The sequence below is a fragment of the Miniopterus schreibersii genome (genome assembly GCF_964146895.1).
Source record: "Miniopterus schreibersii genome assembly, chromosome: 21".
NCBI classification, from domain to species: Eukaryota; Metazoa; Chordata; class Mammalia; order Chiroptera; family Miniopteridae; genus Miniopterus; species Miniopterus schreibersii.
The window spans coordinates 852,653-867,714 of NC_138123.1; the positions used below are offsets into that span (position 1 = coordinate 852,653).

The 15,062-nt window shown below is 62.0% G+C and overlaps 1 protein-coding gene across 1 annotated transcript in view; it reads left to right on the top strand.

Moving 5' to 3' along the window:
* CACNA1S (calcium voltage-gated channel subunit alpha1 S) overlaps positions 1-14,315 on the top strand; it is a 30,674-nt gene extending 16,359 nt beyond the window's left edge. The window contains exons 20-44 of the mRNA XM_081123920.1: positions 233-339; positions 470-557; positions 813-920; positions 1,533-1,585; positions 1,873-2,019; positions 2,397-2,598; positions 2,886-3,044; positions 4,269-4,379; positions 4,746-4,829; positions 5,672-5,728; positions 6,504-6,632; positions 6,776-6,841; positions 7,198-7,289; positions 7,610-7,769; positions 8,217-8,344; positions 8,540-8,636; positions 8,939-9,041; positions 9,137-9,238; positions 9,514-9,638; positions 10,968-11,096; positions 11,599-11,849; positions 12,500-12,564; positions 13,222-13,313; positions 13,512-13,655; positions 13,783-14,315. Coding sequence (XP_080980046.1) covers positions 233-339; positions 470-557; positions 813-920; positions 1,533-1,585; positions 1,873-2,019; positions 2,397-2,598; positions 2,886-3,044; positions 4,269-4,379; positions 4,746-4,829; positions 5,672-5,728; positions 6,504-6,632; positions 6,776-6,841; positions 7,198-7,289; positions 7,610-7,769; positions 8,217-8,344; positions 8,540-8,636; positions 8,939-9,041; positions 9,137-9,238; positions 9,514-9,638; positions 10,968-11,096; positions 11,599-11,849; positions 12,500-12,564; positions 13,222-13,313; positions 13,512-13,655; positions 13,783-14,034 — 3,051 coding nt within the window. The 3' untranslated portion in view covers positions 14,035-14,315. The remainder of the gene's footprint in view (positions 1-232; positions 340-469; positions 558-812; positions 921-1,532; positions 1,586-1,872; positions 2,020-2,396; positions 2,599-2,885; positions 3,045-4,268; positions 4,380-4,745; positions 4,830-5,671; positions 5,729-6,503; positions 6,633-6,775; positions 6,842-7,197; positions 7,290-7,609; positions 7,770-8,216; positions 8,345-8,539; positions 8,637-8,938; positions 9,042-9,136; positions 9,239-9,513; positions 9,639-10,967; positions 11,097-11,598; positions 11,850-12,499; positions 12,565-13,221; positions 13,314-13,511; positions 13,656-13,782) is intronic.
* Positions 14,316-15,062: the final 747 nt, after the last annotated feature.

A 15,062-nucleotide genomic window follows, 5' to 3' on the forward strand; every position in this document is an offset into this window, starting at 1 on the left:
CAGAGAACCGCACCTGAGGTGGCTCTAACTCACTCAGGGGCTGGATGGCAGGGGCGAGGGAAGGGCAAGGTGGAGAGAAGCAGGGAAAGAGGCAGAACCCAGGAGACCAGATGTGGTTTCAGCTCACAGCCTGGGGGGAAATACGGAGACCTTGCGGCAGGCAGCTTTTTGCCCCTCCTGGAGGTCCGTCTGCAGCCAGTCCCCACCCAGGATCCCGCTCATCTCTCCGCAGATGACCACTTACGGCGCTTTCCTGCACAAGGGCTCCTTCTGCCGCAACTACTTCAACATCCTGGACCTGCTGGTGGTGGCCGTGTCCCTCATCTCCATGGGACTCCAGTGAGCAGGGGCAGGGCTGGCTGGGGCCCCAGAGCACCAAGCCACAGGGAAGGGTGTCTCACAGCCATGGCGACGGACCAGGTCCTTGGGGTGTCACTGCCCTCAGCCCTGCCCTTGGCTGCCTCCCCAGGTCCAGCTCCATCTCTGTGGTGAAGATCCTCAGGGTGCTGAGGGTGCTCCGACCCCTGCGAGCCATCAACAGAGCCAAGGGGCTGAAGGTGAGAGGACCTGGGCGGCACCCAGGGGTGGGGAGGGCTACAGGGCCAGCTCCAAAATCCTCAGCCCAGCATCTGGATACATCCCATGGCCTTTGCCCATGGAGGTTGAGGCTGAGGCTGGGCAGTCACGCTCCCCCAGCCTCTCTGCCTGCAGCCAGCTGGGGGGCAGGGAGGCTGACAGTCCTGGGGTCTCCTGGGCTGGAGTAGCGGGGGTGGGGTGCTGCAGCCTGGCCCCCATCGGCGCTCCCTCCCCAGCACGTGGTACAGTGCGTGTTCGTGGCCATCCGCACCATCGGCAACATCGTCCTGGTCACCACCCTCCTGCAGTTCATTTTTGCCTGCGTCGGGGTCCAGCTCTTCAAGGTGAGCTCCGCCAGCTAGGGTGCCCGCCCTCGGGACAAGGCGGGAGCGGCCCGTTTCTGCTTCGGAGCAAAGGGGGCCCCAAACTGGGGAAACAGGTGTCCTCAAGGCACCCAGTGTACCTGCTGTCTTCCCGGCTTTCCCGGCTTCTGCTTGAGGAGAAAGGCGCCTCCCACACCTGCTGGGCCTGCAGGCACCCCTCCCGCCCTCATCACTGCCCCTCTCCCAGGCCTGTCTAAACAACGACCCGCCCAGCACATCAGCTCCCCCTCCTCAGCCACCTGGGCTTCTGCGCCCCCTGTGCCCAGGAGCTTCTGAGGGCAGGAGCCCATCTTCGCGCGTCGGGGAGCCGCCCCATTCTGCTCTCGCTTCCTGGGAGAACACGGCGTCCAGTCCTCTCCAGGGACCGGCCCTGCCAGGGTGTCCCTCCCACCGAGCTGATTTCTGGATGCCCCTGGCTTTTTCAGGACATAGAGATTGACACCTGAGCACATTCCCAACACCCGGCTCCTCCTTCCAGACCCTGGGCCTCCCTGCTCCCACCCACCCCCATTCCATCCCTGTTTCCGTGACAACACATCTCTCCCCCTCCCTCCTTCCTTCTCCTGGACGCAGGGCAAGTTCTTCAGCTGCAACGACTTGTCCAAGATGACCGAGAAGGAGTGCAGGTGTGCTGCGCTCTGCCGGCTGGGGGCGCCCGGCAGGAGGGCCACGGCGCCGGGAAGCATGTGGCCCTTGGTGCTTGGGGACCTGGGAACAGAGCCCCTCATCCCAGGAGAGGTGCTCATAGAGCTCCTTTCCTTGGGTCACTGTGGGAGGGAGAGCCCAGCAGTGTCCCCTCAGGTCCCACCTGGACCTTCATTCGTCCTGCACACACTGCCCAGGGCCCAGAGGACATGGGGGGTGGGCAGCCCAGCCACGCCCAGTGCAGTGACTGTCCCCCGTCCCCGCCTAGGGGCTATTACTACGTGTATAAGGATGGGGACCCCACACAGATAGAGCTGCATCGCCGCGAGTGGACACACAACGAATTCCACTTTGACAACGTGCTGTCAGCCATGATGTCCCTCTTCACAGTCTCCACCTTCGAGGGGTGGCCACAGTGAGTGTGGACTAGGCCTGGGGCCACCACGGTGCAGCTGGGGCAGGGCCAGGGGTCCAGCAGCTCCTCTGCAGCCCCCAGGCCCACGGACAGTGCTCAGCCAGGCCCACCGGCTCTGAGGGTGTGTTGACCCCTCATTCCAAAGAGAGCCTGACCAGGGGCTCTGAGCAAACATCCCCCGTTCCCAGCAGCGGAGGGCTCTCTGGTGGATTAGGACCGAGGGGGCGCTCCGTCCTGGGATCTGTCCCAGCCTTCCCTGGCTCGATCTGACGTCTGTCCCACCACTCGACTGTGCACAAGCTCCCCTGTAGGTCACCGTCCTGGCCTAGCTCCCGGCCTCGTCTCCCCAGCCCGCCCCGTCTCCCCCGCCCGCCCAGGCTCCTGTACAAGGCCATCGACGCTTACGAGGAGGACAGGGGCCCCGTGTACAACCACCGGGTGGAGATGGCCATCTTCTTCATCGTCTACATCATTCTCATCGCCTTCTTTATGATGAACATCTTCGTGGGCTTTGTCATTGTCACCTTCCAGGAGCAGGGTGAGACCGAGTACAAGAACTGCGAGCTGGACAAGAACCAGGTGCGGGGCCACCCGACGGGCCTCCCACCCGTGAAGGGTCCTGGGGCTGGGGTGACCCCAGATGCCCGGGGGAAGGAGGGCCTTCAGAGCCCCGGGCTGGACACGAGCCACATTAGCAACTGACAGGGAGCCCACTGGCCCGTGGGACGCTTCCCCTGCACCCAGCGGGGTCCCTTGGCCATAGGCTCCCAGCTGGCCGGCCTCGGGGCTCCCTGCCCCTCACGGGCGCGGGCGTGGAGCCGGAGGGTGGCCCCCCCGTGCTCACGGCCCCCCACATCGCCTCTCAGCGCCAGTGTGTGCAGTACGCCCTGAAGGCCCGCCCACTGAAGTGCTACATCCCCAAGAACCCCTACCAGTACCAGGTGTGGTACGTGGTCACCTCCTCCTACTTTGAGTATCTGATGTTTGCCCTCATCATGCTCAACACCATCTGCCTGGGCATGCAGGTAAGGGCCGGTGGGCCAGGGCGGGGTGGGCAGGGGCCCACCGGGTTCCCCCACCTGGTCGAACCCCACCTGTCGTGTGGGGAGACGCCGCGCAGGAGAAGTGAGCTGGCCCCAGGCCTTGTTGCCAAGCTCCTATCAGCTGGTTAAGGAGGGAATTTCGAGGGAATTTGGGCATTCAAGTCACCGTCAATTCTGCAGACAGGAGCAAGGCGGGGGGCTGGGGGGGGGGCTGAGTAGAAAGTGCTCTCCCGGTTTTTCTTCTGCAAACCTGGGAGGTCGAGTGGCTGGGATTTTGGCTCCGGTCCTCAGGATGGATTTAATATTCACAGAGCAGGTGTCTCTTGGGAGCTAAGCGCACAAGATAGACAGTGTCACAATCAACAGCGTTATCAAGCCTTAATTAAGCACCTGGTCCCTTAAGCTTTGTGTAGTAGAACCCCAAAGGGAGGCTCCCGGCCCTGGAGGCCAAGACTGACCCAATGACACCAGGTGAGGAAGCCGAAGGGGAGTCGCCGAGCCAGCAGGTCCAGGTCGTAGTGGGTCATGAGCAACGGCTCGAGTTTGGGTCTCAGCCAGGTGGCAGAATCGGGTCATCCTGCCAGGACAGGGTGGGGTGGGGAAGTCTCCAGACCCCCTGAACAACCTGGGGAGTGTGTGTGGAAGAAGCAGGAAGCCATCCACTTTCTTAAAAAAAGTGAGGGATTCTGGGAAACTTTATAAGGCCATAGACGTAAGGGAGGGCAGAGTCTGGGTCAGGAGAGCTAAGGCTGCTGCTCTGAGCTGCCTCCCCAGCCCTGAGAGGCCTCGGCACATACAGGGGGCTTGGTGAGCTCAGGGTCCCACCGCTGGCTGGTGGTGATGCCAGCTCTGGAGCCCAGGGGTCTTCTCTCCTAGTCTTGTGTCCTGCCTCAGAGCCCTGCCAGGGGACCTCTCTTTCGATGAACCCAGCACAAATATGTGACTGAGCCGTGGCCTTGCAACCTGTGTGTAAATGGACCCACGCAGCAGGACTTGGACTGGGCACCTCTCCTCCTCCTGTCACCTCCCTGGGGGGACAGGGGACCCGTTAGACAGGGTAGAACGCAGGAGATTGCCAAATGGGCTCCAAGTGTGTTGAGATTAAAAAGAGCAGTGGGTGGGGGCCCGAGGAAGACGGTGAGGTTCTGGGAATGCCATCTGCGGCGGGGAAACCAGCGTCTCCCGGCCCCCTCCTGTGCCCCCCAGCACTACAACCAGTCAGAGCAGATGAACCAAATCTCCGACATCCTCAACGTGGCCTTCACCATCATTTTCACCCTGGAGATGATCCTCAAGCTCATGGCATTCAAGGCCAGGGTGAGTGCGGGGGCCGCAGGGCTGGAGGGTGGGGCCTCCCCATGCCCCCCAGCCTCATTCTACAGAAGGCCCTTCACCTGCTCCCAAGCTGCTCACCCCTTTCGCCACGGCCACCTCAGACATAGGCCTGGCAAGATGGTTGGGTGGCCCGTCCCTGGAGCCTGGCTCACATTCCCACCTTTTCTGAGCTTCCCATGGCTCACCCCAGGGCCGGGGGTGGCACCTTGCTGTGTCCCTGGTTCCCAAGTCCACTACCACGTGCCCAGCCAGCTGCACCCTGTCAGGTCTGCGACGTCCCACCCAAGGCCTGGCTTCGAGGGCTCCCCCTCCCTGTGCTCATCCCAATTCCCATCCCTGTCCTCCCAGGGCTATTTTGGTGACCCCTGGAATGTGTTTGACTTCCTGATCGTCATTGGCAGCATCATCGATGTCATCCTCAGCGAGATTGATGTGAGTGTCAGGGGCGGAGCCATCCCTGGGGCGGTGGGGCCACTTGTTCAGTGAACAGATGTCTGTGGGGGGCCTAGTGCGTGTGCAGCCTGGCAGCCCAGGGGGTGACAAGGTGGGAATGACAGACAGCTCAGGTTCCAGGAGGACAGAATGGGTGTGCCAGGCTGACCAAGGCCAGAGCTGGAGTGCAAGGGCCAGTCCTCTCTGGGTGGGGTGGTCAGGGAAGGCTTCATGGTGGTGGCGTCTGAGTCTAAAGTGCAGCTGAGGGAAGGGGAGGTGGTGACGAGTTGGGGAGCAGAGCAAACCCACAGGCCGGGCTGCCACAGGAGAAGCACAGAGTAGGAAACAGAGGCAAAGAATGTTCCGGGCACTATGAGGGGTCCGGTGCAACAGAAGTAGGTGGATACCTGGAGGAAAAGGGGTCTGACGTTAGTTCTAAGGGAGCCGCTCTGGCTGCTGTGTGGAGAGCAAGCTGTAGGGGACCCAGGGCTGACCCAGCGGGCAGGGGCAGGAGGCCGTTACCGTTAGAGTTGATGGTGCTGGGAGGCAGTGACAGCCGGCAGCCTCTGAATCTATTTGGAAGGTCGAGCTGACATTTGCGGATGGGCTTGATTTAGGATGAGAGGGGACCTGTCCTTGTTGGTCTTCCTTCCTCCTGCTCCCTGGCTCCCAGCCTGTGGCCTCCCTGCCCCCACAGCTTTGTCCTCAGGCCCACCACCCCCGGCCCCTGACTTTTTCTCTCTTTAACTCTTCTTATGTCGGTCCTTTCTGACACCTCCCTCCCACCATGTCCCTCCTCCTCTCCCCCCTCCCTCCCCTCCCCTCGTCTCTTCTCTCCACAGACTTTCCTGGCCTCCAGCGGGGGACTGTATTGCCTGGGTGGAGGCTGCGGGACCGTTGTAATGCCAGACTGCATGAGCTCCCCGCAGCTTGCATGCTGAGGCCCTGACATGGGTTGCATGGAGTGGACCCTGCACTCAGGACTCCCTTACCCAGAGCAGCGCCCCCGCCCCCGGGGTCCTGGTTAGGGTGGGGTGGGGCTCTGCGGTAGAACATGCATGGACCTAACGGCTCTCTCAGGGCCCTGGAAATGGGGTGAGGGCTCTCTGGCTCCCTCTTTGTCGAGGAGACATCCAAGGAGGGCTGTGACGCTGGCTGGCACAGGACCTCAGTGACAGGTCTCTGGCACAGGCCTTTGAGGACACAGGAAGTTGAGCAGGGGGACTGTCCCCTTCCAGGGTCATGGGGTGTCTAAGGCGAGCACAGGGCAGAGGCCGCCTGGCTGGGGCACGTCCACGTCATGGGAACAGAGCTGGGAGTAAGCGCTGGGGATGCTGCACTGGGAGAACCTGGGGGGAGGGGGGGAAGAGCTGCCAGGGTCTGGGCTCAGTTGCAGCTTCAAGAGAAGGTGAGATGAGGCAGGAGGCCCCAGAGGGCAGGCAGGGGGCCTGGCCACAGCCTCACCCCAGGCCCAGTCGCCCACCTCCCTCCTCCCAGCTGAACATTCCAGAGCCCAGAGCCCAGGAAGGGCCAGCCTTGGGCGCGGCAGGGACCACTCACCCTGCCAGGAACATCTCCCCTCGCACACTGCCCCTCCCGCTGCCCTGCCTGCCCCGACCCCGACCCCTCGGAGGCGCCGCCCCTAGACTGACCTCTGGGGCCGCCGCCCCGCAGGACCCAGACGAGAGCGCGCGCATTTCCAGCGCCTTCTTCCGCCTGTTCCGGGTCATGAGGCTGATCAAGCTGCTGAGCCGGGCGGAGGGAGTGCGGACCCTGCTGTGGACGTTCATCAAGTCCTTCCAGGTGCAGTGCCCGGCCCGCCCAGCCCGCGACCTGCCCTCTGCCCCTGCCTGGAGGGCCGCCAGGGACACCCAGCTGCCCGGGCCTGGGGAGGCCTGGGGGAGGCAGGCGCAGAGCGGGGGACCTCACTCACTGCCCCCCCCCAGGCCCTCCCCTACGTGGCCCTGCTCATCGTGATGCTGTTCTTCATCTACGCGGTCATCGGCATGCAGGTGAGAGGTGCTGGCCCTGCAGGGTGCCGCCCAGTTAGAGGGGCATCTGCGGGTCCTGGAGAGGCTGGACCCTCCTTCTCCTGCCTGGCATCTCTAGGGCCCCTTAGAGGCTCGTGTGGTCTCAGCTCACCTCCCCTGAGAGCCCTCCCCCTCCCCTATGCAGAGTCCCCAAGTCAGCATCCTGCTAGGAAGCTTGTCCACCCCCCTGCTTTTCTTGGGCTTACCCAAGCTCGCAAACGGTCCCAGGTATTGGACTCCAGGTCTGAGGTGGCTGGAAGGGAAGGGGACTTGGAGGAGCTCGGGGAAGTTCCGGGGACTGGGTCAGGTGGGAGACAGGGTGTGTGTGTGATTTGCAGATGTTCGGGAAAATCGCCCTGGTGGACGGAACCCAAATAAACCGGAACAACAACTTCCAGACCTTCCCGCAGGCCGTGCTGCTGCTCTTCAGGCAGGAGGCCCCGCCCCCACTGACCGCAGGACCTTTGCGCGGGAGGCAGGGCTGGCTGCCTGGTGCGACCCTCGAGGCCACGTGGGGCCTGCGCTCAGAGGCTGAGGCTCTGCCGTCCCTGTCATCCAAGAATCCCCTTTTCTGTCACTTATTTTCTGCCCTGCTCCTGCTGCCCCCATAGGTAGAGCAGGGGAACTGCAGCTCAGAGGGGAAACTGAGGCCCAGCTCACACTGGCTTCCTGGCTTGGAGGGTCAGCCCCAGTCGGCTCACCTGCCCCTGCCCACGAGAGGAGGGGCTAACGGGAGCCCCTCCCTTCCAGGTGTGCGACGGGTGAGGCGTGGCAGGAGGTGCTGCTGGCCAGCAGCTACGGCAAGCTGTGCGACCCAGAGTCCGAGTACGCGCCAGGCGAGGAGTACTCGTGCGGCACCAACTTCGCGTATTACTACTTCATCAGCTTCTACATGCTCTGCGCCTTCCTGGTGAGCTGGCTGCATGGGGCGGCAGGGCCGGGCTGGGCCCGCCTCCCAGCCGGCTGCTGTCTCTCCGTGGGGTTCGACCTCAGGGGCTCGGGAGACTGGAGGCTCCGCCTAGATGGACCTAGTTCTGGTCGTTCAGGGGACCCCCTGCTCTATATGCAGAAAAGACAGGCTCAGAATAGGAGAGCAGTCCCTCGAGGGCACATAGGAGGGGACATCTCCCAGGCCTGGGGGTGAGAGGCCGGGTGTCTCAGGTCGGCACCGAGCTCCCGGGTGGTGACACTGTGTGTCCGAGCCCAGAGGCAGGACACGGGCTGCTTGTGTAGGGGGCATGGGTTGTTCAGAAGGGCCCGGGTAGCGAGACACTGTGGGTCCCATGCTTAGCAGGCCCCTCCGAGCTCTCTCCTCGTCCCTGTACCACCTGCCTTCCACTTCGGTCACCTCTTACAGATCATCAACCTCTTCGTGGCTGTCATCATGGACAATTTCGACTACCTCACAAGAGACTGGTCCATCCTGGGCCCTCACCACCTGGACGAGTTCAAGGCCATCTGGGCGGAGTATGACCCGGAGGCTACGTGAGTCCAGTCTGCAGACTCTGTGCTGGCCTTGCCCTCACCTGTGCGCCCACCATCCCAGACCCTGTCCCGGTGTCCAGGCTGGAAAATAAGGAAGCGTCCCCCTGTCCCGCTCTCTTCACCTCGGCCGGTCCCTGAGCAGGGAGGGAGGCTGTGGGCAGGCCTGCCGGGTGTACAACCCCTGTCCCCCTGCAGGGGCCGAATCAAACACCTGGACGTGGTGACCCTGCTGAGGAGGATCCAGCCCCCACTGGGTTTCGGGAAGTTCTGCCCCCACCGGGTGGCATGTAAGGTAACCAGAGCTGCCGGGGAGGGTGCCCCGGGGACAGCAAGAGGTACAGTTTCCTGGGGCGGGGAAGCTGTTAAGTCATTTCTGAGCAGTCATCTCCTGGGTCCCCACATCCCTCCCTGAGGACCTACAGTCTTGACAATGTCCCCCAGCTCATCCTTCCATCCCCGTGAAGGGCGTTCTGGTCAGCCTGCCCCCCAGCCCTCATGCCCTGGCCCCCCCTGGCCCACAGACTGGGTGAGGATTCCCAGCCAGGCTTGGCCTGGTCCCTGCCCAGCAGCGAGCCTCTTCCTGTCCCCGCACAGCGGCTCGTGGGCATGAACATGCCCCTGAACAGCGACGGCACCGTCACCTTCAACGCCACCCTCTTCGCCCTGGTCCGCACGGCCCTCAAGATCAAGACAGAAGGTGAGAGGTTCGCAGAGCCCCAAGTGGCTTCGTCAAGCGCCGTTGGCTTGGCCTGGGTGACTTTAGGGCCTTCCCTGCCTGTCCCTTGTCCCCAGGTAACTTTGAGCAGGCCAATGAGGAACTGAGGGCCATCATCAAGAAGATCTGGAAGAGAACCAGCATGAAGCTCCTGGACCAGGTCATCCCTCCGATCGGAGGTGCGTGCCGCTCTGGGAGGCAGAGTCCAGAGGCAGCTGAGGAGAGGGGACGAGGGACTGCTCCAGGAAGCCCCATGGGAGTCTGAGAATGGCCCAGACCCTCCCTAAATACCTTGGATAGACCCCATGGCGGCCACCAGGGCAGGCAGCAGCCTCAGGGTGGAACCTGCCACTGGCCAGGTCAGCAAGAGGAGGGGTGGCCTCCTCTGCCCTGTCCTGGGGCTCTGCCCGGCTCTCACCGGCCTTCAGGACGCCCCTTGTTGGCCCCTCTGCAGATGACGAGGTGACGGTGGGCAAGTTCTACGCCACGTTCCTCATCCAGGAGCATTTCCGCAAGTTCATGAAGCGCCAGGAGGAGTATTATGGGTATCGGCCTAAGAAGGACGCCGTGCAGATCCAGGTAAGTCCAGCCCGAGCCCCAGGGGACCGGCTGCCGAGCCAGGTCTCAGGATCCTGCTCCGTCCGTCTCCGTGTCCTTGAGGGTCAATGATGGAGGCACAGTGGGGAGGAGGGAGCCAGGACAGGGAAGGGAAGGTGATGACAGTTCTGGGTGGTTCACGCGATCGATCGAAGGCAATCCAACCTCAAGAGAACCAGGAGCCCGGCCATCTCTGGATGACAGGACCAGAGGAAATGGGACCTGTTCAAAGGAGAGGTTGGAGTTAGAGGAGAGCACTGTTCCCCAAAGAAGGCCGCTCTCCCAGGATGCACTTAGAACGAGCCACTGGGCCTACAGAGCAACTTAGAACTCTGTTTTCTCTCATCTGCTCTTTATTTCTATTTTTTGGTGTTAATTATAATGCACAACATTTATAAATTCAAAAAATAGACATGCCCGTGGGTGGGGTGCTCAGAAGTTTATTTCGACTGCAATTTTTAGTTTGAAACAATCTCACAATTTAGAAACTTGCGTGTATTAAACAAGAACCTTATTCCCCCCCTGAACGCTTTGAGACTAATTCCCAGAATGATGGTCCATCAACCCAGGACACTTTAAGGTCTCTTTTCTGCAAATGAAGGCCCATCCTCCTGCATCATTCTGCTTCACGCCACCACGTCACCACCCAAATCAGGAAGTGACCATGACAGAGGACCAGCCCATGCCAGCTTCACCCGTTATCCCAACAGTGCCCTTTATCGCTGAAGGGTCCAGTCCAGAGCCACACGTTGAGCTTAGACCTCATATCTCCTTAGCCCCTTCCATCTGGAGCAGTTTCTGGTCTTTCCTTGATGTGACCTGAACACTCCTGAAGCTCACAGGGCAGGGCATCCCTCCGTTTGGGCTAGCGTGATGTTCCCTCGTGATAGATTTAGGACCTGCATCTCGGACAGGAATGTCACAGGAGCGATGCTGTGCTCTCGTTGCAAATTATCGGGGACACCAATCTTGATTGGTCCCGTTGCTGGTGATGGGGGCTTTGCTCAGCTCAAAAACTTATATTCATGGCACATGCGATCAAAAGAGATCATTCGTCTAGAAGACTGTGCTGCGTAAAGAGATATCTCAACCTAGAGGCCTGGGAGGCTATGAAATCGTCCATGAGGTCAAGAGAAGACTCCCTGGGCACCACGAGGGTTTGGACTACCCCAGAGACCAGGCAGCACCTGGTGTCCTCTCAGAGCCCCGAACACTGAATGTGCAGGATTAGAAATGAGTGAGGCCGTGGGGTACAGCCTGGTCTCCCCTCTCAGACTGGAGGGGGTCACAGAGTCCTATCTCCATCCCCAGGCCGGACTGCGGACCATTGAGGAGGAGGCGGCGCCTGAGATCCGCCGGACCATCTCGGGAGACCTGACAGCCGAGGAGGAGCTGGAGAGGGCCATGGTGGAGGCAGCGATGGAGGAAGGGATATTCCGGGTGAGCGAAGGCACGGCCTCCCATGGATTCTAGGCACAGGGGCAGGGACGTATCTCAGTAGGGAGGGCCATACAGGAGGCAGGGCATGAAAGCTGAGGACACCCACCACCCACATATCTGGGGACTCAGAATTGATGACCCAACCTCCTCCAGGTGTCAAATATAACACATCCTTCCCCAGCTCCCCATCCCCACCAAGTCTCACCCTCTCCTCCCCATCCCCACCCCAGTCAGCCCTCATCTCTCACAAGCCCTCCATTGCCAGATGCCCCACCTGCCCTGGTTACCCCGGTGCTCGAGTCTTAGCTCTGTCTAGTGTCTCTGACCCCGTAGAGCTGGCAGGTCCTTAAGGACCACCTGGCTAAACCTTGGATTCTTCATGAGGAAATGGTGGCCCAGGAGAGGACCTGAGATGTCCTGTATCACTTAGCAAGTTAGTTCTACCCCCAGCCCTCACCTCAGTCCCTGCGCTCAGTCCTTCCTCTCTCCTCCTTGCCCCTAGAGAACTGGAGGCCTGTTTGGCCAAATGGACAACTTTCTGGATAGGGCCAACTCCCTGGCCCCCGTCATGGCCAACCAGAGGCCCCTCCAGTTTTCCGAGATAGAGATGGAAGAGCTGGAGTCGCCCGTCTTCTTGGAGGACTTCCCTCAAGATCCGGGCACCAATCCCCTTGCTCGTGCCAATACCAACAATGCCAATGCCAATGTTGCCGCCGGCAACAGCAACCATAGCAACAGCCAGGTGTTTCCCAGGTAGTGGCGGCAACTGCCAGCCCCGGATGTAGGGATACTGGGGTAGGTCTGGGAAGGCATGGTTAGTGGATTCCAGGTGGTTTTGGAGGGGTCACCCCAATGTGGGCAGGGTGTTCTTTGCTTGCCTTTGCGCCCTTTGGGGTCCATCTGACACCTTAATTCGAGAGGCAGGCCTGGGCTGCAGAGGCTCCTGCGGCCAGCAGGGGGCAGCCTCACGCAGACCTGGGCACCAATGCTGAGTGGTGCTCAGCAACCAGGGAACACCTGGGCAGCTGTCAGAATCCCGGAGCCTGGGCCCCATGGTGGGCTCTGGGGTGGGACACGGTCACTACCAGTCCCCACAGCTGCCAGGTGAGCCCATGTGCAGCCGGTGCTGAGAACCAGTGGCCATGGGGCTGGTGGACAGGGGCGGGAGGGGGGGAGGAGGCATCTCTGCCAGGAGAAACCCACGAGCAGAGGAGCAAAGCCAGAACGGGTTTGGCTTGTCCTTGGAGAGCCAGGGAGAGACAGGGGGGTTTGCAGAGTGCGGGAGCCCCAGCCCGAAGTCGAGGCTGCTGCACCCAGGGGAAAGCAGGTGTGGGCCACAGAAGGGCAGGACCGCAGGAGACCCAGCCGCCGACTCTGGTTCACGGCCCTCGCTGTCATTTCAGTGTCCGCTATGAACGGGAGTCCCCTGGAGAGACAGAGCCGCCCGCTGCCAGAGGAGGAGTCCTGGGTCAGTCTCTTCTGTGTGTCCTAGAGGCCGAGCCTTCCCCCAGTCCCAGGGAGCCGCTCCTCCCTGGCAGCTGGGGAACCCATCGGGGAGGGCTGGCTTGGCAGCCTGTTGTGATGGGAACCAGCTGGGCCCGGAACGGGAGAGCTGGCAGAGAAGGGTGCCATCCAGTGACTGGGTGAGGCGGGAGGGGGACAGTGTGTGCACCATGAAAGGGCCCTTGGCCAGCGTGCCAGGAAATTCACACACATCCCCAAAGGACAGCCCTGGACACACTGGCACCTGGGCTCTGGGCCCTTCAGCAGGTGACCTGGCAATTCCCTGCAGGTGCTAGACTGCTGCGTGTGACAGCAGGGCCCTGAGGATGCTCAGTGGAGACCCGGGCATTTGCCCTGCTCCACAACTCACACACAGACACACACACACCAGTTTGGCCAGAGCCCCTCCCAAGTCCACAGGACAGAGACAGGCACATAGAGTGGGGGGGTACTGTGTGTTCTGCTGGCCTGGAGTGGTCGGCCCCCGGCGTGTATCCACCCTCCAGGACCCCTTTCCCAGCCCGAGGGTCTCAGGGTGGCTGACAGGCCAGGCAGAGCTCTGCTGACTCAGGGCCGCCAGCAGGACTCACAGCCCTCCTGCCCTCGCCCTGTCCACCCACAGGACCCCGCAGCCAATCCTGTGTGGAAAAGCAGGAAAGCCAGCTGACTCAGAGAGCGGTGCCCAGAGCCCGGGCCCCTCCTGCCCCCTGCCAGGTAGGGGCAGAGCCTGGGAGGAACCCCATACAGGCGAAGGGCGTGAAAGGGCCTGTCAATCACAGAGGAGACCAGACGCCTGGGACTGCCCCTTTCCATGGGTCTTGGCTGAGGTCCCCTCGGAAGAGCTCTGGTTCCGCTGGGTCCCCATGGGCTCCATCATCCTTCTGGGGTCTCTGTTTTTTGCCTTTGGAACAGTACTCCAGGGCGGAGCGCCCCATGCCTGAAGCGAGGAGAAGCCCCATGCCAGGGCCTCTGGCCCAGGAAGCCCCCCACAGCCGCAGGACCCCCGAGAGCCCTTCCAGATGCCTGGCTCCAGCCACTGCCCTGTTGATACAGGAGGTGAGGCCATCTGGGCCAGAGCACTGGACACATTCAGGGGAGGCCCTGGGTGGCCTGGGGTGGGGAGAGGGCAGGCCCCGAGGCGGCTCCCCTGGAAAACCCTACCAACCTACTTTCCCCCCTTAAGGCTCTACTTCGAGGGGGCTTGGACACCTTGGCAGCCGATGCTGGCTTCATCACAGCGACAGGCCAGGCCCTGGCAGAGGCCTGCCAGATGGAACCAGAGGACGTGGAGGTGGCAGCCACAGAGCTACTGAGAAGACGAGAGTCCCCCGAGGGCACAGCCGGTGCCCTGGGGCCCCCGAGCCTCAGGTCCTCCCTGGGCAGCCTTGACACGTGTCAAGGCTCTCAGGAGACCCTCATTCCCCCCAGGCCATGAAACCCGCAGTCTTGGCCTGGGTTAAGGCCTCCTGGCCAGTGATGGAGAGAGGGTGCTGGAGGGGACAACGTCAGCATCTGGGGCAACCTCCCTGTCTCCACTGAGTGGATGGTCAAGGACCTCAGCAGACAATCAGGGGGAAGGAGAGTGCAGCCCCTCGGAATTACAGGGCGATCCTAACGTCATTCAGATTGGCCTGGCCAGTGTCTGTTGGCACAAGCCCTCCCCCAACCCAACAGAACATTAAAGTCTCCAGCCCTGTCCCCGGGCACCTGGCCTCCGCTTGTCTCCTGTTCTGGGCCTTCCTTCCCCTCGGCCCCTCCCCCAGGAGGCCGGAGGGGCCTTCTGGACTCTATTCTGCGTGCAGGTGTCTCGCTGGCCAGAGTCCGCTGCCAGCACAGGCCTCGAAGCCCCAGCTGTGCCTGTTTATGGCCTTGGATATCAAAGGTCCCAGGCTCCAGGGCCCCTCTTGTCCACGCCGAGTCACCACGAGTAAAGCAGCCACAGTGGACCAGGTACCTCCTGCGCCCCGGCCACTGGCACTGTCCTGCACCCGCCACTCTCCTTTCAAACCGCTTGCCCACCTGATACCCATTTCATGCTCACGGGAGCCAGGGGAGGTGGGGGCGGGTCCCGCTTGAGGATGGGGCAGTGGAGGCACAGAGAGGTACAGTGCCTGCCTGGGGTCACACAGCCAGACATAGGCAGTGAGGCCCCACTCCCCGCCCCAGGCGGCCCCTTCCCAAGCTGCTGGCCTCTCTCCTCAGCCCCTTTCCCTCTCGGAGCCCTCTGGCTGTTGCTATGGTAACTACGCCACCTCCCAGAGCACCCCAAGGGCTCCTGAGCTGCCCCACCCCAATGCGAGTGCCCAGGCGGGGGGCTCACTGACTGTCACAGCGAATCTGAGGTCCCCCCAGCCGGGCGCACAGCCTCCTCCTGCAACGCCTCTCTCCCCAAACTCAGCACCAGTAGCTTGTCCTGACGTCGGGACCCCACGCCCTCAAACCCCCCAACCCTCCTCCAGCCCC